We start from the raw sequence: 24,822 nt of genomic DNA on the forward strand, positions 1-24,822 counted from the left end.
GTGTGGGTGGGGAGCCCCAGTAAATGGGGCCAGGGTAACTAAGGCCCATCAGCACACTCTGAGTCCTGAGAGGACTTGGGAACAAAAACAGCAATATTTGATTTGTCCAAGAAATGATGACTACTCCCTCCAAATCATCAGATCTGAAAGGAGAAATACAGCCATTCTTGAAGATCAGCTGCCATCTAGTGAATTGTGAGAAAACTGTTTAAAACATTACTTTCAACTTTTTGTCAATTTAAACTAGATTCATGGTGGAATATTTGTTGCCACTTTGTAAATTTTGGGGTCAGTAAATTATTCAGAAGCATGGCAACTAAAAAGTATGCATTTGAAATGAGAGCAATGTCACTCAGCAAAGTTTTCTAAGAAAATATTTTAATAATATATATGTGATTGCACAATTTGTTCCAAAAAAGCCAATCCTGTGGTCTTTTGATAGAATATATTAGTTTTTTGGGGGGCTTCATTTCACTATACTAAAAATAACTGGAGTATCAGTGTTTTAAAGTAAAATAATAAGTATTACACCAATAAAATACAGTAAAAACTTAAAAGAAGCTTAAATTTACTGAAATGTGCTCATCAAGCAACAACAGCAGAGTTCTTATATTAGATACCAACTTTAGTTACTTTGTTATGTAAGATTAGATTTGCAGATGTTTTCTTTCTGATAAGAAACCAGATTTTCCAGATGTTACTCTAAGACTGTTAGAAGGAACCACTCTATATGAATATAAAACACAGAGCTCATTGCAAATATAGAATTTTCCATACTTTTCTTTCCTAAACACAACTTTCTAAAACCAAGCAGAGGGTCTACTACTTACAGTTTGAAACTGAAACACAAATCTGCCATTTTAAACAGAGTATGTTTTTTGTTTAATTGAGTATGTACTTGAGGGCACTCATGTTTATGCAAACCTTTGATGGAAAGAAATAAAACAAGAGAATATGTTTATAAGACAATAAGACATTGGCTTGAAGATACATTTGCGTTCTTGGAATGAAAGCTCCTTAGAATCTTTTGTCTGTACATTCTCTGGACAGACATTATTATGTCCTACACCAAATACCTGGTACATATTCCGTATATGCATATTACATATAAACATTTGCATATGTGTACAGTACAGAATCGTGCTATGGAAAGAAAGATTAAGTAGATATCCAGAAGTAGAGGAATAGAAAATAAACATTGAAATGAGAAAATTTGGTCATGAATTGAAAGGAAGTATATTACAGGCCCTTTTGCATATAATTAGGCTGAAAGAGAAGGCTTGTTGGTTTTCATGCTGTGCAGGTCTATGAAACTCTTGTGAGCTCCTAAACAGCATTTAGAATTATTATGAACTGGTTCTCTTAACATTGCCTGCTTTTATTCATATGGCTTACTGAAATACCTTGTTCAGTTAGGAATGTGATTAGCCAGGACACCATCACAAAGGTTTTCTTACACTGCCCCTCCTGAGGCCTTCAGAATACAAGGCAGGACAGATCGTAGTTGTGCTGTAAACCACCTTCTCTGGGTTTTCTGTGAATTTAACTGTGTCTCTGACTAACACTGAGCATTTGAAATCCCAGTTCTTGTATGTCTGTGGTCTCAAAGTCTGTGTGTATTCAGCACGTGTGACTTTATTTAAAACAAAGCTACTTTCAAGAATAAAACCATGTACATACAAAATTTTATCTTGTAGTCCACAATGCTGGCAGAACTGGAAAGTTTTTATAAAAGTATACTGCACAATTCATGGCACAATCTAAGAAGGTGGGGGACCAAAACTTTTCTTAAATGCCAAGTAAGCATTTAAGAATATGTCAATATATGCATACTACAACAGTTTTACTGAAGGTTGAATGAATATCTGTGTCTTAATTACTTGTATCAGCAGCTTCTCAAGCCAATCCTGTGGCTCCCCACGTTTTTTTTAACCAGCAGCCACAGCTGATTCAACCATGACTGCTGGTGACAAGGAGCAGAAGGAAGCACTGGCTGGGGCACAGGAGTGGGGAAGCCCAACATTTGCAATCATGTTTAAGAAGCACCGAACAAGCGGGCTGCACTGAGGAGACAAAAGGAGGGCAAAGAAATGAGATGGCAAACAAGGCCTATCATGACCAGCTCTGTGGAGAACAAGCTGGATGGCAACTAGAAAGGGAGTCAGTGCATTCTGTCTGTGAGATGAGGGTGTAAGTAATCTCTTCTTATACACAGCACTCACCTCACAGATATTACTTTGACAGCCCTTCAAAAGGGAAGGCCCAAGACGGGCTGAGGCAGGGCATGAGAAAGGTGGCAGACATCGGGCTGGGCCAGTTCTGGGCCCCTCAATTCAGGAAGGGCATTGAGGAACTGCAGCAGCTCCAGAGAATGCCAACGAAGATGGTGAAGGACCTGGAGCACAAATCCTATGAAAAATGGCTGAGGGAACACAGAGGACTCAGCCTGGAAAAGAAAGAGGCTCAGGCAGGACCTTATCGCTCTGTACAACTCCATGAAAGGAGGCTGTGGCTTGGCTTCTTTCTCCCAGGCAGGACAAGCTGCACCAGGGGAGGTTTATGTTGTACATCAGGAAAAAAAATCTTATCAGGAAGGGCGATTATATATCGAATGAACCAGGAATCACCGTCCCTGTCTGTGTTTAAGGAGAGACTGGACGTGGCACTGAGTGCCACGGCCAGGTTGAGACAGCGGTGTTGGGACACAGGCTGTATTCGATGATCTTGGAGCTCTATTCCTACCGGATTTATTCCGTGACGCTCTGGGGGCTGAGGCGGGGCGCAGTGCGCGTGCTCCACTGTGGTGCATGCGCGGGGCCGCCTGTCAGCGCGCGAGGGGCTCCGCTCCGCGCCGGCCCGCCCAGCCCCAGCGCGGGGCTCCCGTCCCGCCCGCCGCGGGTCGGCTGTGCCGGGCGGCCGCCGTGCGCCGGGCGGTGGCACAGCGGGAGCCCCACGGGAGGCCGAGGCGCGGTGAGTAAGGAGCCGACGGGCCCGCGCAGAGCACGGGGGTTGCTGCCCTCCCTAGCGGTGGCAGCAATGGAGGCGGCAGTCTTAAAGCTGCTCCCGCTGGACCCGGGAGATGAGGGCACCCAGCGGTGCCGGTTGGGACCTGCCGCGCTCTCCTTCCTGGGAGCCAGGATCGGCGCCCCGCTGAGGATCTCTGTGCCTGGCGGCTGCTGTGTGTGCACGGCGTGGCCCCGGCACGACCTGGCGGACGGGTACCTGCAGGCCGACCTCAGCTGCAGCACCGCGGGGCTGAGGGCGCGGGACCTGCGCGGCCTCTCGCTGAGCTTGGGCCGGCTGCAGCTGCTGCCCTCCCGACAGCTGCGAACAGCGACTCTGAGAGTGGTCCTCAAGAGCGCCGCGCTGAAAAAGTCGACTCCCAGAGCGGTGTTACAGGAGACAATCAGAGAGCTGCTAAGAAATGTATACGTTTTGCCTCGTTATGTTGTTACTGTTGCACCGAGTCCCGAAAATCCTGTGGTGTATATTGAAATACTATCTGCATCTCCTTTGAAGGAGGAAGCTGGATTGATAACTCCCCAAACAAGCATAAAAATTAAGGAGGTGATCACTTTAGAATGGTACAGGCATCTGTCAGAAGACACTGCAAAAAGTTCAGTTGCAGGACTAGATGATGTGGGGAAGTCTTTGAAAGAAATGATTGATCTGCCTTTCCGCTTTCCAAAAACTTTCAAGAAGCTTGGACTTTCTGTCCCTAATGGAGTGCTATTAATTGGGCCCCCCGGTGTAGGGAAAACTCTGATGGTAAAGGCAGTAGCAAAAGAGCTGGGTGCCTATCTGTTTGGCATCAGTGGCCCAGCCCTCCATGGTTCAAGACCAGGAGAGGGTGAAGAGAATTTGCGAAGAGTTTTTGAAAAGGGCAGAGAGATGTCAAACGAAGGCCCAACCATTCTCTTTTTTGATGAGATTGATTCTTTATGCCCAAAGCGAGGAAGTTCAAACAATGCTCCTGAAGATCGTATTGTTGCTCAGTTGCTGACGCTGTTGGATGGTGTAGGGAGTGAGGGTAAGATGGTCATTGTGGCAGCGACAAACAGGCCCGATGCCTTAGACCCTGCACTGAGACGACCTGGCAGATTTGACAGAGAGGTAAATAAATCCTGTTACTCATACACTCACATTTTTCTTTCCTTGTTGAGGTGGAAGGGGGCTGTCTTCTAATCATTGTTCATAGTGGGATTCTACAGGGTTGGAGCACGTGTCTTGTTTCTATCTTTAGTTTGCTGCAACTTGGGTATGGTTGTTTTGGGTGTTTTTAATCTGAACACTGAGAGCTCCATATACGTGGAAATGGATGGGAGGGGTCTTTTTTGCTTCTTTATCATAAAGACATTGACCTGATCTTGAGGGGCTTTGTTTGCTTACAGCTGCTTAGCTTTACAGGATTGGATTTTTTCCATTTAAATCCTAGATTGAAGATCTGTGCATTTCTCCTTAAAAATTTATTGTGACAGAGAACTAGTAACCTGTTGTGTGAACAGTACCTACTCAGGTTTCAGTAACAGAGGTTGGGTCTATGAAAACTTCCATTAGCCTAGTAGTCCAAAGAAGAAAGATATGCAACACAGTGTTTGTGCTTGTATTGTTTATTTCCCTGCCTAAACCCACTCCTAGGTCACCAGTTTAATCAAGTTCTTTAATGATTTCATAATTGTAATATTCATTATTTTCTTATTGTAATATTATTAATAATTATTTATTTATTACTATTATTTATTTATTATTATTATTTTATTATTATTATTATGTTTCACCTGGTTTTCAATAATGTATAAATATTTATCTATTTAATTTTTTCTATCATAGTCATCTAATTTAGTGCTTGTGATATAAGGAAATTATTCTTTCAGTGTTTTGGGACTTGATAAACAGTATCTGTCAGTGTCTTATGAACAACTATATAAACACTGTTCACTTGGAAAGTAAATAGTGTTATAAATACTTGTCATTTGTATAGTGCTGGTAATAGGTTTCCTGTAAAACTCTTTAGTTGGGGTATAAGTATATATAAATTTTCAGTAGCCAATGTAGAGCAGAGACTAAATTGCTTGCCTAGGTCTATAAAATAAATGAGTATGGCAAATTATCTACATAAAATCTCTGTTTATTCTGTTTGGTTTAGGTTATTATTGGGACCCCAACAGTTACACAGAGAAGATCCATCCTGCAGTTGCTTACATCTGATATGCCCATTTCTGCAGAGGTTGATTTGGCTAAGCTGGCAGAAATGACAACTGGGTATGTTGGAGCTGACCTTACAGCACTCTGCAGAGAAGCTGCTATGCAGGCTGTGTCCCACAGCTCTTTGGTATGGTTGCAAATCACTCAAGAACAATGTCAGTAATATTTGTACTACCCTTTCCTCATTAATACTTTACTTGAAAAGCTCAACAAATTGAAGACTCACACCGAGCATATTGTAAATATAAATATGTTATTTTTGTTCATATTTCAGTTCTCACCTTAGTTCTATTACTGCATCTGTTGCTTAATAGTGGCATTTTATAGCCTGTTTGAGATATGTTACATTCTTCAGTGTGTGGTGAAAATGGATTTTGCAACTTTTTTATTTCTATTCATAAGATTGTAGGATGTGATATGTGTTAATCCTGAAGCATTTTTTGATTTAGCAGATCACTAGCCTAATGGAGCTATAATTTAGGGAATAGTAATTTTCTTTGAAATATTAATTTCTGTTAAAATTGGTTTTCTTCCTGTGTGAAAACTTGCTATTAAAGAGGTTATATTTTACTTTATGTTGCATTTTTGTGTCTGCAGTGTTTAAGCTCATTAGGTCAGGAATTGACTTCCTTATTAGTTGTATTTAGCTTTACGTGAAGTGTTTTGCATATTAATAAAGCATTTAAGTATTGCATTAAAATGTTGCTAATATGCTCTATCTGTTTTTTTTTCAGGATTCAGCTGAAAGTGAAACCGTGATTAATATGGGAGATTTCCAAGAAGCTTTTAAAAAAATTCAACCATCCTCTTTTCGAAGTGCAGTTGGACTAACAGAGTGTAAACCTGTGACTTGGGAGCAAATTGGTGGTCTTGAAGATGTGAAATTAAAGTTAAAACAGGTAATGTATTAAACTAATTCAAATAAATGTCTAATTTCTAATATGTACTCCATGGTATTTTGTATGCTGTGTTATGAAAATTATTTCTCTTGCAAATTACCTGATTATAAATTGTATTTTTAACATTATTGCAGTGTTATTACAATGTTTAAGTTAGAAATCTTGCAGTCACAAGATATCACCACCAAGCATAGTAATATCATGGGGAAATAGGCATGTTTCTGGTAGCTGAGAAATACTTAACTTGTAGCCAGATAATTTGTCCATTCATGAATATTTATCCAGGGATGGCTCTTGGCTTTTACCTCTTCAGGATTGTTTTTAGTTCTGTTTCAAGTGGAAAATTTAAGCAGGGGGCATTATATGAAGAAAGACTAAATCAGTATTCTCTGGTTTCCAATTAATGTTTGTATCAAGATGAAGAAATAATGTGCTTGGCAGTTTTATTGATTGTTACTAAGAATTTAATCCCTTTTTTATGTATTGACAGAGTATTGAGTGGCCTATGAAATTTCCTGAGGCATTTGCCAGGATGGGCCTGTCTCATCCCAAGGGTATTCTTCTCTATGGGCCATCTGGCTGTGCCAAAACCACACTGGTGAAAGCTGTGGCCACAAGTTGTCACTGTTCCTTTCTCTCTGTAAGTGGTGCTGACCTGTTCTCACCTTACGTTGGAGATTCAGAGAAGATTTTGTCTCAGGTACACATTTTAATTTGTGTAAGGCTTTGTAGTCCATTTTTGCTTCAGTTTTGTAAAGTATTAGTTAGACCTAAATTTTGTTGTTGAAAAGATGATAGAGCTCTCATCTCATTGTAAAATAGAAATGGCTTACAGGTTCACATGTAGATAAAGTGAGAATCCATCCCTAAAATTATACCAGTGTTAAACTTTGGAAGTATTTATAGCCTTTTGTTTTCAGTCATTTAGGAATACAAATAAGCAGAATTTACCAATAGTCAATGTAAGCCAGAACAGCTCTTAAGAATCATTACAAATGTACCTTTAAAGTTAGGTAAAATACAGAGTATATGTAAGTGGGATTCTTTTTTCACCTTACCTGATAGAATGCAGGCATTAATGTTTTCTTTTATTAACATTCATTGAAAAGGTTTTTCGCCAAGCGAGAGCAAATACTCCAGCAATAATATTCCTAGATGAGATAGAATCAATCTTGGGATCTCGGGCACACTGCAGAACTGGCCATGGTGTCTCAGAGCGGGTTCTTTCTGTTCTTCTCAATGAATTGGATGGGGTTGGGCTGAAAGTTACAGAAAGAAGAGGATGCAAGCTACAGCTTGAGGCTCAGTGTCAAGAACAAAGTGACGAGGAAAGAAAGGTATTTATGCTCCCTTTTCTGTATAGGAGGAATGAGAAGTCCTGTCCAGTTGTTTCAAAAATTTTAGTTGTTGACATTCACATTTTAAACTTAAAATCTTCAAACTCAAAAACATGCAAGAAGCTCTTTTACTCTGTCATAATTACTAGTTTTTAGAAGATAGTGTATATAGGCTGCTGATTGTTTTTACATACACTGTTCCTCATGAGGCTTTGTTTGAACAAAATACCCACACTGACTAATGTGCATTACTAGTTGGGTGTTCATCTTCTGACACAAAAATCCTATTCTCTACACTAAAGTAATTTTTTAGATTGATCGTGCTGTTTTTACTCTTAAGTTCCTCCCTGAGCTTACTTTTTATATGTACTTCCTCTACTTCATTTGCAGTACTTTCTCACACATAATGCATACAAAAGCAGCAGTTATGATCAGTTAGTTATTTAAACAAAAACTTGTACCTTCACTTGTCAGAATTGTTCACAACATTTAATGTTTAGCTTTTTTGTATATAGATTTCCTGTTATGATGATACTCTTTGGGGGAATAATAAAGAAAACAATTCCAGAATTGTAGGATACTGAATTTTTTGCATATAAAAAGTTCTTTGTTACAATCTGGTCAAAGAAAAGTCTTTATTTATTGCCAAGGCAGATAATAACTATATTTCTTCGTCATGTAATCTGCCCTTCACCAAGGCATTTTTTAATCTCAGGAGAGATAAAATACTAATATTGAAGGGAAAATAACTATATGTTAAATTACGTGATCTTTTTGCCCTTCCCCTCTTCTCATTAGTAGTTAACTAATATATTTTGATAATATTTATCTCAGCCATGTTGCACTAATTAGTTTACATGATCTCTTACTTAGCTAGAGTTTCAGGAAACTTTGAACAAAGATTTCATGGTAGTTGCTGCAACAAATAGACCAGATATGTTGGATGATGCTTTGCTCCGTCCTGGAAGGCTGGACAAGATGATCTATATTCCACCTCCAGATCTGAAGGTATTACACATCCATAAATGGCTTTAAAGGGGGATATTAATTGCCAGCATACTTTAGGAGCAAAGGGCGAATATTCCTGTAACATACTTAACAAGTGATGGGTGTTTCACTGGAGATCAGTCACTAAATTCAAGATACAATGAAAAAATTTTAAAAGTAATACAAATATTTGTATTTTAAACACCAGTAACATTTTAACTGGTGTCAGTAGTTATAGTATTGCATATGGAAAATAGGGAAAATGTGTGTTTACAAAATCAAGCTACAATTCAGGAAATACCAAAATAAGTTGTCTGTCCTTGCTTCAGATATTTTTTGTGTACTGTTCCCAAGGTTAGTATAGCTATTTGTCCTCAACTTCACAAAAAAAAGTTGACCCAAAGCATGCCAAATCGGGCCTATTCAGCCTAAAATACTGTGTTTTCATGAAGCAAGGAGTGACTGTGAGTAACAGACCTTAAATATATGAGATAACCAGAAGTGCGTTACCTCCATTAATAGCATTCTATTCTTCCACCAAAACCAGACAGTTTTGGTACTTTTCTGGATTTTCCTTGGCTCTGATTTCAAGTTTGGTACTGCTTTGGAGAAAGACTAATTTTTGGTTTCTTTGGCTTCGTTTTCTTGCATAATATGCACCAATTTACAGGGAAGACTTTCCATTTTGAAAATCTGCACTGAAAAAATTCCGTTAGATACTGATGTGTCATTACAAGATGTGGCAGTCCTAACAGACCTCTTCTCTGGAGCTGATATTGAAAATCTTTGCAAGGAGGTAAGAAATATTCCTGGTTCATCCATGAAATAAACTCTAAAAAACAGCTTTGAGTGAAAAAAAGAGAGCTAACTCATAGATGTTACTAAGCCATCTGTAGTATAGGTTCTTTCCCTGTTTACATTGAAAATCCAAAGAAAATTATTAAAACAGGAGAACTGAACAAGGGTTCATTCTTTAAATAAAAGAGCCAAATAAGAATAAAGTCTGTCTGTGATAATTTACCAGAAGTTTAGGAACTGTACTACCTTTTCTTTCATGTGGCCCTGTCTAATCCATGCTCACATCTAGGTGAACTGCATTCTTTGTACTGCAAGCTGAAATTAGCAACTGTCAAGGCTAGAGATAAAAAAAAAAAAAGAGAAGAGAAATCCAGAATTTGAGTTGACTTGTATAAAAGACAGAAGACTAGAAACTAAGAAAATCCAAATATAAAAGTGATAAGAGATGTATTGTCTAATCCAGACAGAAAAAGTGAGTGAAAATGTTGTGGTAACCTTAGGTGGATTTTTATATGTTGTTAAATAACTGTAAGTTATACAATGCTGTTTTCAGATGCTTTAACTAACACTTTGTTCCCTGTAAAATATTTTAGAATACTTGCAGTATTCTTTGCAATTTAAAACATGATAAGGTCTAAGTAGTTGGGTTTTTTTTCTTTTAAAGGCTGCTTTGTTGGCATTGCAAGAGAATGGACTTGAAGCAACTGCTGTGAAACAGGAACATTTTGTGAAATCGTTGAAGACTGTAAAACCATCTTTAATCATAAAAGACTTGGAATTTTATGAAAAATTCTCTAATCAAGAATTAGCCTCTTGAATCTAAAAAGGAGCGGCATAAGTATTTTTAAATATATTACAAAGATTTTGAAAAGGTTTGCATCTTTCCTGCTTTTTAATACTGTACTTACTGTAGTTTTCCAGGTGTATGAAATACAGTAAAGCATCACATGTGGAAAATTCTGTAATTGCAATAATGAATAATAAATTAAAATCTTGTTTGCTTTGGGTAGGTTTACCTCTGATGAAACAAGTAATTGAGATACTTAGATAAAAGTAGTAGTATAGTAACACTAAGCTGTTCCACAGTATTTTAAATACAAAAATGGCATAATAAGGAAATTTAAAATGCGTTGTGAAGTCTCCAAAAGACAGCAAATATGTAAGAAATACAAAAGCTTTCAGGAAATTAAATAGGACAGACTCTCATTCTGTATAAAATGTGAGGTGTTTTATATGTGCCTATCTACAGGCTTACTTTTTTACATGCAGATTCCAAAATACTATGGCAAGTGAAAGGGTTGTAACTGCTTAACTCCTTCGTCCAGGTTTGGAAGTCAGGGGTTTTGAGACTAATTTTACATTAGTTACTGCTTACTGTACAAACATTTGGATTGAGTAAGCAGATAACATGTAATCAAACTATAATAATTTCTTCTTTAGAAATGGGAGCTTGCTTAATGACAATTTCTGCAGAATTATTTTCCCCACCCAACCATTCCTTGTCAATACATTTTTGTAGGTTGCCTTCTAAAATACACAGACACTTCTAAGGAAATCGGTAATACGTGTATGTAACAGAGTAGGAAGTTTTTTATTATTTTTTATTTTCTTTTCCTTTTCCCAGTGAAAATGCTTGTGAACAAAATACAGCACTGTCAAAGACAGTTCCTTAGTTTAGCTGAGGTTCAGAAGTTAAAAACCCATTAACAAATACTTCTTTCTTGTAACAGCTGAACTAGGGACTGCACTGAGAGTGGTTTGTAGTGAGATGGATCACAAAAGGAAGTTCCAAGGCAGTTGGTGACTGAAGAGAGCAAAAGGCAGTAGTAGAAGCTGTTGTAACCTAGGAGAGGGTTCAGGTACAAAAAACTGCCCTACAGCTTGGTGGCTTTTATCACCAATGTATAGAAAGGACCATCGTGTAGTTTTATTGGTGGCAACAAATAGACAGCGCTCATGACCTTCCCAAATACACAAAGGTTTCTCAGCAGCAGTGCTGAGAAAAAGTATGAAAACTGTTTTGCTTTACCGTGTTTGAATTTACATTGGAATTGCTGGACCTGAAAGTTGTTACAGTAAAATGCTGCCAGCTCCTTTGCCTTAAAAATGCTGCTGCTTAATTTTCCACACTCCCTAGAAGGACCAGCTGAGCTGACTGTGCCCTGTCAGGTGTGTTCCTTGCCGCAGGGAGTGAGCAGAACATGCAGTAAAGGCAGCCTGTCCTTCCTCTGACTGCTTTCCAGTGGGCGAGGGAGAAGGCGAGAAACCAATGTACGGGACTCGCCTGCTCTCACCTCCAGCCTGGCCCTGGTAGTTTTTCTTAGACAGGGATATTGGGAAGTGATAGGAGCTGTGGAACACAAGAGTATGACGAGAACCTGGGCCTGGGTTGAGCTTTTGCTGCAGCACAAGGGGACATGGTGACACTGGGCTCCTCTTTTGGTCACTATAGGCACCTCTCCAAGCTCTGAAGAGGCAGGCTCGGTCGTCACCCGGGCGTTTGCCTAGATACCCCGTTCTTGGGGCAGCTGCCTGGCGCAGGGGACGAAGACAAAGGAGAAATGCCGAAGCTGAGTTTTGCGCTGCAGTCACGGAGAGAGAAGAATTGGCGCGGGAGGGGCACAGGTCCCATCCCGCTCTGTCCGGCCGCTCCCTGTGGCACCTGCGGGCCGCGCGGGGGCGCTGTCGGGCCGCGGGCCGCTCCGCGCCGGCCGCTGGGGGGCGCGCTGTCCCGGCCCCTCAGCGCCGTGGGGCTCGAAGGGCGCGGGGTGGGCCCGGCTTCGGCACCGCCTGCACCCTCCTGCCGCCCTCGAGGTGCGGTACCGCCGACACCTGTGCCGCTCCGCAGCCGCCGCCACCATGGCCAAGGGCATCTTGAACATGCTGAAGTCGAAAAAAGAAGTAAGTTTGCCTGAGGGGTCGGGGCCGTGGTACCCGCGCGCGGGGAGGGATACGAAGGGCTCGAGCGACCGCACGGGGGTTGCCACTTGATTTCCCGAGGAAATGGGACCCGCGTAATGTTCATGTATGGAAAGTGAGATGTGGAGAAGGGGTAATATAGAGGTAAAAGTGAAAATCAGATATTAATAGTGAAGTGGTGTAAAGAGTAATATAGAGGTAATATACATGAACAGGTAATCCCTCCCTAGTTCTGTGTAACCCTTGCTTCCCCTACTCGTGGGTCTGTAGCTGGGACGTAGGTTCAGCTCTTTTTTCTATTTTATCTTTCAGCTCATTCCCCTGGCCGGAATATTGTCCTTGGCAGCAGCTGGGGCGTTCTCTTTTTGTCTCTATTCCCTATTCAGCAAATCTGACGTGATGTAAGCAAAACCTTAGTGCTTGAAGCTTACCCTAACTTTTTTTATTCAGACGAGTATTTGACCATAATGTTTTACATACACACACAAATAAAAAAAAAATAAAAGGCACCAGGCATGTGTTCCAGAGTACTGGGAGTACTGGTAATGACTAAAGTATCTTCAGATTGTAAATAGTGAGAAAATTAATTTGGAGTGTAATCCAAGTTATTTCCCAACTTTTGATTTAATAATTACATTTTTTCTTTGCTTTGGGTATAAGTTCTAAATGTTCTAATCAAGAATTTAATATAATCTGATAGGTAGATGAGATTGCAACCAGGCTATCGACTTGTATATAAAGAACAGTGTTTGATAGTACTAACTTAAGATAGTATTCCAATGGCTTGGCTGATAATTGGAGTGAAATCCTGTACTCTTAAAGCTTTTTGGAGTCTATTTATTTATTTTAAAGTGATTGGAATAGGCATTTTAATTGTCAGGGTAAAAGTCCCCTTACTTTGTGTCTTTATTCTGTTCTGATTTTTCACCTTGCTTCCCTCATAATGATATGTGAACAGGGGTGGCTTGCTTGGTGCTTTGGAAGCTGCAAATAAAGCAAGCCGTCATTGATTCCTATCCAGATTTTAAAATATAATGCCCAAATCTGGGAATTTGTGTTTTAGGGAGCTCCTTATTTAATTGAATAGCTCTACTGACAATAGGCTGCTCATATGAAAATGTATGCAAGGGCACACCTTAAAACATAATAACCTGTTTTGTCTTCTCTTAAAGCATTCACAAGATTGGCAGTTCAGAGCCATGGGAAACTATTGATCCTGCCAAGCCTCAGAAGGTAATTTGTACATATAATATATGTATAAATAGCATAAATTCCCAACACAATGAATCACTACTTTTAAAGTGTAAGAACTAGCAAAATACAAATGAGAAAGTAAGTGTAAAGTTGATGTATATCTAGTTAAAAGTGGAAACAAGTGCTTCATTCATTACTTTATGTCTTCACCCTATGATGTAGATAGGGATTCAGCTCTTACACTGTAGGTCTGATCTTAAATTCATACCATACTTCTGCTCGTTGTCCTATGTCAATTCCCACCCCAAACATCCATTTACTCAATTCCATTGATTACAGTGGAAACTTGGAGGATAGAGGAAGTGCTCTTTACCCTTACCTTTCTCCTGAATTACAGAATTGAGGCTGTATTGAATACAGCCTGAAGGAAAAATACTTTAATTTAATAGAGCACTTAGGATAAGGAAAAATTAATTTTTTGGCATTATTATTATTTAATTAATATCTAAGTGATTGTGTTCAACAAATTTTTATGTCATCTGTTGCATGTTTCTGAAAAGAAAATAGAAAGCTACTAGAACTTCACCAATAAGTTTATGTTTGATATGGGGGGATGTGGGAGTGGAGTAAATGCTCAGTGGGATCCTACTAACTTTCATATTTTCCATTTCTTTCAGCTGGTAACAATCAATCAGCAGTGGCAACCTATAGAAGAGCTGGAAGAGGTCAAAAAACTTACGAAGTGAGAAGTTTCTGTTGCCTCAAAAAGGTACCCTATGAATCTAGTGGAATCACTTCTGCACAAACTTGACTACTGAAATCAGTGTGCGGAAATGCTTCTGCTACATTTTTAGGGTCTCCCTACATTTTTTTTGACTCTGGATGAGGAGTTTCATGTTGCTTTAGAAGTTGGCATACAGCATCCACATAGTCCAAAAATCTGACTCAAAATATTCATTTTCAATAAGCATTTGATGTAAATTTTTTGAGTCTTCAGATGGTAATTATAAATTTAAAAAGCCTTCATAGTTTTTATAGAATTTCAGGATTTCTTTCAAAATACATTAGTTTAATAGTAATAAAATAAATTCTAATTAATTAGTAATAAATTCTAAATAATTAGTAATAAAATAAATTCTAAACTTATACATTTCATTTAAATTGCCCATAAGCCTTTCTTAATTGGGATTCCTGTTGTCCTTGCTTTCTATTCTGTATTTCAATGTTATATAGAGACCAAAGTCATAGTCAGAGGAGGTCTTTGTATGCCAGCAAATGTGGTCATAAAGTAGCCTTGCATTCCTTGTCAATGTTAGATGTGGGGACAGATTAAGTCAAAACTAATGTGCTGCAAATACTGAAACTTGAAATAATCTTAACGTTGCATAAATATTTGTTTATCTAGTAAGGATGACTCAGCAGCATTTATGTTTTAGAGTAAGAGAAACTACTAGTCTTTAGAATAAGTCCTTAGCTTCCATTTTAAGGAATGACATTACAAGAAGATTGAATAGCATAGAAATAGAAAAAATACAGTGCTGAGGAATGAAAGTTTTAAGTATTTTAAAACAGAAAATATTTTACTATATTTCTCTGTATTCCCATATTTCTACTGGACTGTAGCAAAAACAAAGTGCTGTGCTCTGAGTTCGTGTATTAATTGATTTTGTTCTTCAGTAAGTCACTTTCTTTGGCTACAAATAGTATGATCTAAGTATCTGTCAACATTGGGAAAATAAGTGCAAGTAATTTTTAGTTCATTTTGTATTTAGCCACATTTCAGTGATGTTTCCAGTAGCACATTAAGCAGTGTGACTGCTGTCAGTCACAGGTTGTTGCTTCTCTTACCATATCCTGCAGCATAACAGCTCTGGTAATAAAACTGTTTTGCTTTGTAAGCTGTTCTGGTTTTCTTTATTAATACAGATTTTTTGGGGCGGGTTTTCACACAATATAAGAAATCAAAATATTCAGATCTTCTGGGTGGTGTGGTTATCAGAGAGCCGTGTTGCGTCTTTCGGTTTCTTTGAATGTGTTAGCCCCAGTGTCAGCATTTCTCCTTCTAACCCTCTGCATTTCTCTGCCACAAGGTGCTATTATTGTAGTTCTGCACTGTCTGGTTACTTCAGTGGTGGCTTTCTGCAGAAAATAGTAACATACAGAGGGGCCTGATGCAACTGTTGAAGGAAATAGTTCATCCTGCATTTGTCTGTGTTAGTGCAGAGAGTGGCCGAGTCGCTGGTCCTGGTCCCTAGGACTAGCTGTGAAAAACAGAGTAATGGGAATGGTTCACTGAATCCAGCCACTACTTGGTGTTGGACACTTCCCAAAGAAGCTTTCAGGTTAAACGAATATGGCACGGTTTTCATTTGCTGTCTGAAGCCTCTGGCACATCCCTGCCCATACGTGAGCACATGGACAATGAAATCCCATAAAAAGTGTAGCTGAAATGGAAATAAAAGCAATGCTTCTGGCTTGGCCTTGGGCACTGGGGTTGGACTTGGTGAGTGTTGCCCTTCAGGTGCTGATGTGAACAGGGAGCAGGCAGTTTGTTTGCCCAAAGCTCTCTCCATCAGGAAGCAGCCATCGCAGTAATGGCCCCTGCGCAGCCGTGCGCTGACACCGCATCCAAAGCATTCTCACCTGTGCGCCTCGCCCTGACCAAAGATCACACACCCTCACCAAGGCTGTGCCAACCCTATTTATGCTGGACCTTGCCCAGATGAACAAAGGGTTTAGTTTAATTAACGTTTACTTTTAGATAATTTTGTTGTGTAATTTTTGTTCTGGCCAGAGCCATTACTGGGGAGGTGCTGCCCTTCAGGGCTCACCCAGGACCTGAGAGAGCCCCTCACAGCACAGGGAGCCCAGGGCCTGGGACAGATTTCACCCTAACGAGTGAGAGCTGTCCTGCAGCATCACCATGGTGCCAGTGTGGGGACTGAGGGCCATGTGGGCAAGGTGTAAGCATGGGGGTAGCTGGGAGCCCTAGGTAGCAGTTTGTCTGGGTATCAGGATATAGGACAGTACTGGCCTTCACTGCCAGGTTACAAAATTAATTTAAACAAACCTTCGTCTCTTAGCAAGAGGAGCATGACAAAGCGTTTGGTTTGGTGTTGGTTTTCATGTTTAAGCCTTCCAAGGATTGGCCTGGTGCACCAGGGCAGCTGCATGGCCTCTGTTTGGGGGTTGGAACATTGCACAGGCTGTGTCTGGAGTCCCTGGAGGTGTCCAGGCTCTCCTGGCTGGTGACTCTGTGTGTGGAGAGCAGCAGCAGCAGCAACAGCCAGGACTGCGGTGCTGGGCTGGCAGATGTGCTCCTGTCCTGGTTGGCAATGCCATTTCTTCTGCTCATGGCCAAGATTGGAATGTGTGTAACATTCCCTAAAAGGTCCATATAAATAACTTAGACTTCATCATACAATGTTTTAAGATAAAGCAAATCACTTTTATGACTATCTTTCCATAAGTTTTAAAAAGTACTTGTGAACATCAGTTAGAATTCAGATAGATGTGCTTCCAGTTTTACTGGCTGTTGAGAAGTAGAAAAATCACTCATTCAACTTGAAATATTCAATATAGAATATTTCTAGACTCTGGCATTACTTTCTTGCTGCCTTTCACATCTTCCTCCCTATTTTCTATTGAGATTCATTCCTTTTTTCACTTGTTGGCACTTGTTTTCTTCTTGCCAAATCTCTTTTGTCTCACCCATCAAACAAACACATCAGAAAAACTTAAATTTTTCTTGGCCTAATTATTTCTCTATTACTATTGTTTCTTGATAGACCTACACTGTGTTTTAAAAAGTTACACATCAAGTGAGTAGATCAGAATATAGTTGGGCTGATGGTTTAAAGTAAGAAATTAAGCAGAAGAGGACCTGCTTTTAATGTTTGCCTTCCTTCTCCCTCTCTCCTCTTCTGCTTTGCTTTATTTATGCTGATGGATTGTAATAAATGCATCATGGTTGAAAAAAGGCAGAGCCTTACTAGTAACAGTAGGGATACATAAACTAAACATTTCCAGGCACCATTATATCCATAAATAACAAAATTACTTAAAAATTGTTTTTCCATTTTTTGAAAAATGAAGTACAAATTTAAGCCATAAACATGATTATCTTTCAATAGACTCACATAAAAACATTTGCAGTTTTTCTTCAAATTTGTTAACAAATTAACATTATGTTGGTAGGTAGGGTCCAATTCACTGAGGGCTCTCTCTGAATTATGCTGTTACAGAAAAATAAAGGCCATATCTGCTAATAATATTATGGGAGGCTCTTGCTCCCCACTTCTATGTGGATATCTTTTTGTTTTGAGTAAGGGCTGTTCTGTTACTGAAATTCTGTTCATCTGGTTGTTTCTTTGCAAGTAAATGGTAAAATAATTTCTTCATGTTCTGTAACTCCAAACTTGAAGTGGTCTGGCAGTTTTTAATCCTAAGCACTATAAATCATAGTGATTCCTGTGGGCTGGCAGACCGTGATAGTGCCAGCCCACGCAGAAGCTGAGAAACAGCTTTTTTTCATTTGTGTATTTTTTGAGTAATTAGAAGACATAATTTCTGTAAGTTCAAACTCCCTTAGCTCTCCCTCAGCCATATTTGCTCACTTCATTGACCCCAAGTGTTGCTGAAGCAGGAAGAGGAGATGATAGCTCTTGAACTTGGGACTTTCATCACAGACATTGATTTTAAAATCAGATTTCCCTGCTGAAGGGCGTTGGAATTCTGCACAGACATTGCTGTTACCAGAGGATGGTAAACTGAGAATCTAGAGACTCTGGAGGATAAGTCATTAGGCTAGACCACCAAAAATGGACCGTGGGGACCAGAGTTCTGTAGCAATCCTGTCAAAATCCTAAACCATTAAATCATGCAGTCCCAAGGCAGAGCCGCCTGCACCCCACTTTACGGTTCCAGTTCTGTAGAACTCTTTGGTTTTCAAGCCACTCTCTATCATTTTACTCATTTTTACAGTATTTGGCATGAGACCAGACTGTTCTGGTATTCCAGAGGTAAACTGTGGGTTCAAGGGCTGCATCAGCCTTTTGCACAGAACCGCATTTTATCTTCAAAAAGCACTGGTGCATGGCATGAGGTGTAAATAAGGAACACTCACCTCCATTAATGTTAGTGAAAAGCTGGAGTTCTTTCCCTTCCTGTTCCAGTATTGTACACTATGTGAATTTCTCATTGCAAAGTTCTGTATTAGCTGAGAGGTCAGAAAGCCACACAAGTCTGAAAAACTTCTTTCATGTAAATAAATGTGTTTAAGATTTCAACTTTAGTAAAACTATCATATTCTTCTTCTCCAGTTGGATGTCACTTCTTTAATTCAATTAAATGTATTTCCAATAGGCAGGTAACCAATAAACACCGTCCTTGATCTGATGCTACCACTGCACAAACAAGGAAGTAAATGCAGAAAGTCCTGATCCCTGGTAGTAACAGAAAAATCTTATCAGTTTGCCAAAGAAAAGCAAAGTCATCTACTGCTAATAAATCACCAGTTCACTACATTGAAACAAAGGGAGACGTGTTTTTTTTATTGAAGTTGTTTAAACTGTTTCATTTAATGATGCATCTTTCCCTTCTGCTGTGACTTCTTTTATAATTCAGTAAAGCCTAAATATTTTTTGACTGTTATCACTATGCTGCCCATGCTGTTAGCATTATTAAATATGTTAGCATTATACTGCCATTACTGTGTTTATTTTTCCTCTTGGCAAAGACTTTGAATGAAACATGCTGTGGTCAGAAAAAATTAATTAATCTTCAAGACTGGAGTATCCACCTCACTCCCTAAAGCAGAAATCCACAGCACAATCCTAGGCACAATGACTTGCAGTTCTAGTCATTGCCTCATTGCCAAACTCTTGGCCATAATTCCTGTGTTACAATAGCATGTTTTACAAAGTAGATGAAAAAACATTAGTTTGGAGTTATGTGAACATTTTATACTGATTTCAGGGAGACATGGAATTAATACAGTAAATACTGTGGTGGTTGAGTATATGTACTAGTATGTGTTTTTTGAAAATTCTCTTTCTTCTTAAGAAAAATTAAAATGTTTAGGAACTGGGTATGTCTCTGCTCAAGTTCCTGTATTTTTATTAGTTCACAGAGGAAGTGTTTCCACTACACAAAACAGGGTGTTACAGGGAGGTTTGTGGTTGAGGAAATACTGTTGAGAGTGTCACTTCTCAGTAGGTGTGAAGGGCACAGGTGTACACACCCTCTGCAGTAAACAGAATTACCACCAAAGTCATAGATGGATTCCCTCAATAAAGAACCAAAATGTTTGACCTTCCTATCTGCTTCTAGAAATCCTCACAGTTGTCTGGCTGGCAGTGCCACAGGTATAACCTGCATTCCTTAAGGAATAGTACAGCACAGGGTATTGCTGTAGCTACAGAACATTTGTTGAAACAAAGCGTAATCAGTTTCAAAAAGCAAAAGCTAAGTGAAGTTCTTCATCTACTGGCCTTTTTTGTTCTTCACTAGACAGATAAAAGAATTAATAGCAACCCAACAAAGAAGGGAGATATGGGCAACACTCCAATATTATTTTTTTCATACAATAATCAAAGTTTTTGGTATGGGCTGAAAAGTAAAACCTACCTTGTTTAGGAGAAAAGTGACTGTAAAACCATCAGATGTCTTTGTTGAACTGCACAACAGATCAATTAATGCTGCAGTCTGTAAAGGAAATTGGTATTGACTTCCATTCTGACCACCACAATTTGCTGCAGGTACATTAGTATGTTCCATACTTGGTTGCATGTTAGTGTAATGGAGTCTAATGTTTCCCACTTGATATCTGTATTACCCATATGACCTGGCTTTATTGTTTCTTCCCTCCTTCCTTTTTTTTTGCACAAAAACACACCTTGCATCATAAACAATATATAGACTCTTAAAAAATAAAAATTAAAAAATTAAAACAAAATACAAAACCAAGAAAACAATCCTGCAGTATGAATATCCCTACTTAGCCATAACAGGTGGTGTGCTCATTAGTAGGGTTTCATTTTATTATTACTCAAACTCCATGAGCAGCTTCCTTCTAGCTCTGACAGCTAAAATTAGGAACTAGCTCTTCTCTTGATCCTCCTGTCAGAGCAATCTCAGTAAGTCTGTGGAAGAAAAATACTCTTTCATTGCTGCTTTACAAAGACAGTTAATGGAGCTAATGTAACCAGGTACCCTGCATAGCTATTCACAAGTGTGCATATCTAAAGCATATCTTCATTTACAGCTAACTGCCCGTGAACCTTTAACATTTGATAAGCAGAGAGTTACTTTCTATTGAATTTTCTATTATATGACTTGAACCTTGCTCTGTGGCAAGTTGAGGAAGCTAGGTTGCTTAAAAAACATCCTCATTTATTTCATCTAGATTCTGTTTCAAGCAAATAGAAACCAGTGTGTAACTGGCTGGGCAATTTCTGTTTCCAGTTTAAGGTGTGTCTCTTCTGCAATAGCTTAGAAAATACAGAATTGCTTAATAGCTTCAAGAAATGAAAGAAGACTTTACTGGAAGGGTGTTGTGGTTCTGAGTTCAGCAGCCTCTCTCATCTGTATTTTCTCTCCCTGTAGTCTGTTCCACTAAATCCAAAAACACTACTGCACTAGCGATTGTAGCACGTAAACACAACAATATTCGCCATTTGTAATTGTACCTGCCTAGTCTGAAACAGAATTATTTCCCCTCGGTTTATGTTTTTGATTGAAAGTGTCCTCTGGTTCTTCAGAAAAAAGCAGTCAGGAATGTTTCAGATGGAAGCATCTGTTGTCCTGGAAACATGAATTCAGCACCCAAAGAAGGAATACTTATTTTCATAGAAACAAAGGGCTGGCGTGATAACTTACCTTGTTTACATTAAAGAATATAATCTGTTCTAATTACATTTCAAATATCTGTCACTTCAACTAATTTCTACTCATATGATATATTTTTTTCTTAGATGTTTGTAACTGGAGGAAAGCAATGGAGCATACATTCCATGGTATTTACCAGTATATGCCTTCAAGAGGTGTCTAAACTCCTTCCCAGTAACTGATCAGCCAGTCTGTGCTAGGTTTGTGCTTTTCCCTATTGCATCCATTAAAAAGTTAAAACCCCTGTGGAAAAATAAGAGGGTTTTGTAGGAGTTTATTTTAGGGTGAGGAGGGTGATTTGGAGTTGTGTTATTGTTTCTTTACTTACTAATAAGACACTTCTAGAATATGTAATAAAATATATTCCCTTGCCAGCGGGAAGTCTCCATGGCCCTGCTCAGCACACGGCTCCTTGTTAACGCTGGGGGCGGTGCGCCATCGTCTGGAAAAGCCGGGAACGGCCTGGAAGGTGAAGATAATCTTTGTTCATACAGGTGTGTCAGACTTGTTCTCACGGGGGGCTTGGAAACAGGAACATGAGAAATCTGTAAAAAAATGCAGAATAATTGTATGCTACGTTGAAATATGGAGCATCATCTTAACTATGAAAATGGTTTTTTACAGTGCTTTTCTCAAAAATTCTGTTTTGCAATTAAGAGGCCAGATACTAGACTTATACAGTAACTAGTTTTATAAGGTCACATTTCATCAGTTTATTTAGGGGTTTATTAAATAATTTCTTTGTGTGTGCTTTGGGAAAAAGAAATAGAAAGGTTGCCGGGACTTGGGTGTTCTTAATGCACCTTTGATAAAAGCAAAATTTAGTCGGCTTGCTGTCTGGGTCCTTTTGTTTATTCATCAGCTGAAGTAAAAATCCCTGTGAGTATCAGCACTTAGTTTACTATATAAAACAATGCAAAATGCACTCTGGACAGGCAGAACTGACTGATTTCGTGTACCCTCATGTACTGGCTGATAATGGTTCTGGAGAAACAACTTGTCTTTTTACCATGTATAATAATAAGGCATCATGAAGCAGTCATCTTAAGGATAAAAATATACTTTTTCTTTTGAAATGGCTTTTTTTCCCTACAAAAATTGATGCTATAAAAGGTGTGAATGCTTCATAGCTGTAAAAAAAGCAGTTATTTTATCCTGCATATTTAGCACTGGTCACTTTCAAACTGTGCAATACTAAGAGAAAACTATGTAGAAAATGAAAATAGAGATAAAATAATAAAAATACTCAAAAGAGCAAATACAATAATGTGGATATTATCATTTTACATCTGTACACACAGAAGTGTTTTAAGAGCACATTGCTGTGGTGGCTGCAAAACAATAAATTTAAAGGATCCATATTTATTCTAGTAGCTTCCAAAGTTGTGTCAGGTATTTCAGAGAATGAAAGAGCATGTAGGGTCCTTCCTAGGGCATTCAGCTGTGGAAAATGGAATAAGCAGAGTAGAACAGTAGGGGATTTGCCAGCTCCAGACCACAGAGACTGTCAGTATCCAGCATGATTTGTTATAGAGGGGAGGAAAGGGTGAAAATGGAAAGGGAATTAAGGGTGGGGAATGTGAAGGACATTTATAATTTTTTATAGTAGAAAGGGAATCTAGAGGCTTTCAGATTAAGTCTTTCCAGTGAACTAGAAACTTTGTTAGAAGCCTTTTTTTTAACCTATTGATGACAGAGGAAATGACCTTCTGGCAAAGGCAAGCCTGTATTTGAACAGCACCATTGTTGGGGTGTGTTCTACACCTGGTACAGTGAGAGAAGCTCCTGGCAACCCTGTAAGCAGCAGGTGCCCAGATGTGAGCTGAACATTATTAATGAAACAGTGGAGAGGGCAGAATATGCAAGAAAACAGAGAGGGAAGCTGAGAGCAGTGGCATACTGCAAAGAGCTGGTGAAACATGACATTTGAGCTACATGTGCTCACTCCTGGAAAAATGGAATGTGTTTGGAGCAACCAGCAAGAAAAAAGACCTTGGCAATGCCATTTTGGTTAGAAGGAAATAAGCTGGATATTTCCAGGGGATTGCCCCCTTCCCTTGAGATCCTAGGGAAAGTTCTTCTCTGGCAATGGATTAGTTTACTAGTTTATTGGACTAGGAAGCTGCTGCAGTATGTATCATGTCTTTTACCCAACTACCCATCTTTATTACACTCTTATAGTTATTTCTAGAGATAAATAATGCTTTAACAGCCCTGCCCTGTTCAGCATCAGTGCAGTGTCCTCATGAGATCCCACCAAAATACCTGAGCAAAATCCTTGCCACTCATTACTTATCAGTGTCTTCTGGGGTTTTTGGTTCTATGTCAGAAAATTACTTTTAAATGCCAGCCTTCTGCTTTTCTGAGTCATTCTGCCACTTGGGAGTGATTCTGCAAGAAATAGCAGATATGTACAGTAGTGAGATAATTGAAGACCAGATTCAAGTATGACATTTTAAATGGTAATTCTGCTGGTGAAGAAAGAAATGCTGCTGGTATTGAAAAGACAAAATGTCAACACAATTAAAAACAAAAACCAAACCACATAATTAAGCAAGGAAAACATTCAGAAACAAAATATGTTGCTGATAATTTTCTTCTTAGGATAAGAACACTTCAGAAGGGAAGAGTGGGATGTGAGGGTTTGCAGTCTACTCATATGAAAATGTTTTCTTGACTCATATGAGTAGGTTGTCATCAAAACTGTATCTGTGCTTCAGAAAAGGGTGGGTGACAATCATAGATTTAGAAAGTAAAAACCTTCTCCCAGTGTGGACTTCCAGAAGTGGCAGAATTTTCTCGAGATTTCATCTGGTCAGTCAGCAAGAGCATTCCAGCACAACTCTGGAAACCAGGGACACTGGTTGTGGAAACCTGCTCAGATCTTGGAAGTCTTTTGCTTAGAAAGAAGTCCTGTCAAGTACATGCATTTTCATTTCAAACAGAGGAAAAGAAGAAGGAAAGAAGGAAGTTAGAAGGAAAAGAATAGTGTAAGAGTGTCTAAACTATCTTAGCCACATGAAATAATCTGGCTTGGAAAAACACGAGACCTTATTTATAATAATGCCCCTTTTCTCTAAGCTGATACTGAAAACGATCTTGAAGCATCTATAAAAACTTACTGATTCTTTTATTCTTTATTCTCATTTTGTCTTCTGTTGCCTTTTCTGTGACCTTCCAGTCTACAGACTTTGGTAACTAGGGCCCTCAAAGGTGAATGTTTGGTTTCAGGAATGTTTTGCCAGTTGCTTTATGGTGATCCTTCACCATACTTTGTCAGCTTATACTTTCTTAAGTGCAATTATTGCATACAAAATCACAAGTTTTAAATTGTTCTGACTAAAGACAGAGACAATTAATTCTGTCTATAGCATCTGCAAAGTGAGTTAAAGCTGAGTGGTCAGACATTTCAAAACACACTGCCCTAAGAATCACATTGCTGTAAGAATTTTAAGATGATGAGAGAAATACAAGTATTTTATAAGACAATGTGAAGTTTAATAATCTATTTAATAAAACCCACAATAAAACAACACACCTTTTTGTTTCAATTAAACAAATGTATAGCAAATTATTAAAAAACTGCAAATACAATA

The 24,822-nt window shown here is 39.0% G+C and overlaps 2 protein-coding genes and 1 long non-coding RNA gene across 4 annotated transcripts; all 3 read left to right on the top strand.

Annotated features, from left to right (window-relative positions):
* The first annotated feature begins 2,811 nt into the window (after window positions 1–2,811).
* Window positions 2,812–10,241, top strand: SPATA5L1 (spermatogenesis associated 5 like 1). Its single transcript, XM_015639484.1, has 8 exons — window positions 2,812–4,113; window positions 5,147–5,332; window positions 5,940–6,104; window positions 6,595–6,804; window positions 7,214–7,441; window positions 8,315–8,449; window positions 9,099–9,224; window positions 9,891–10,241. The coding sequence occupies exons 1-8, from the start codon at window positions 3,037–3,039 to the stop codon at window positions 10,041–10,043; spliced, it is 2,280 nt and encodes a 759-aa protein (XP_015494970.1). The 5' UTR covers window positions 2,812–3,036; the 3' UTR covers window positions 10,044–10,241.
* A 976-nt stretch (window positions 10,242–11,217) lies between these two features.
* C10H15orf48 (chromosome 10 C15orf48 homolog) lies at window positions 11,218–15,237 on the top strand. Of its 2 annotated transcripts, XM_015638360.3 has the most exons (4): window positions 11,979–12,127; window positions 12,458–12,546; window positions 13,318–13,378; window positions 14,017–15,237. In XM_015638360.3, exons 1-4 carry the CDS (start codon window positions 12,086–12,088, stop codon window positions 14,083–14,085), a joined length of 261 nt encoding a protein of 86 aa, XP_015493846.1. In that variant the 5' UTR covers window positions 11,979–12,085; the 3' UTR covers window positions 14,086–15,237. The 2 variants fall into 2 exon arrangements, with proteins under 2 accessions (XP_033372983.1, XP_015493846.1); XM_033517092.1 differs by lacking the exon at window positions 12,458–12,546 and having other exon boundaries at window positions 11,218–12,127; window positions 14,017–14,068.
* Window positions 15,238–16,927: 1,690 nt separating this feature from the next.
* On the top strand, window positions 16,928–22,060 carry LOC117244957. The gene is made up of 2 exons (XR_004498983.1): window positions 16,928–21,426; window positions 21,602–22,060. It is a non-coding gene; the product is annotated as an uncharacterized LOC117244957 (long non-coding RNA).
* The last annotated feature ends 2,762 nt before the right edge of the window (window positions 22,061–24,822 follow it).

The sequence above is a fragment of the Parus major genome, chromosome 10 (assembly GCF_001522545.3).
Source record: "Parus major isolate Abel chromosome 10, Parus_major1.1, whole genome shotgun sequence".
Classification (NCBI taxonomy): domain Eukaryota; kingdom Metazoa; phylum Chordata; class Aves; order Passeriformes; family Paridae; genus Parus; species Parus major.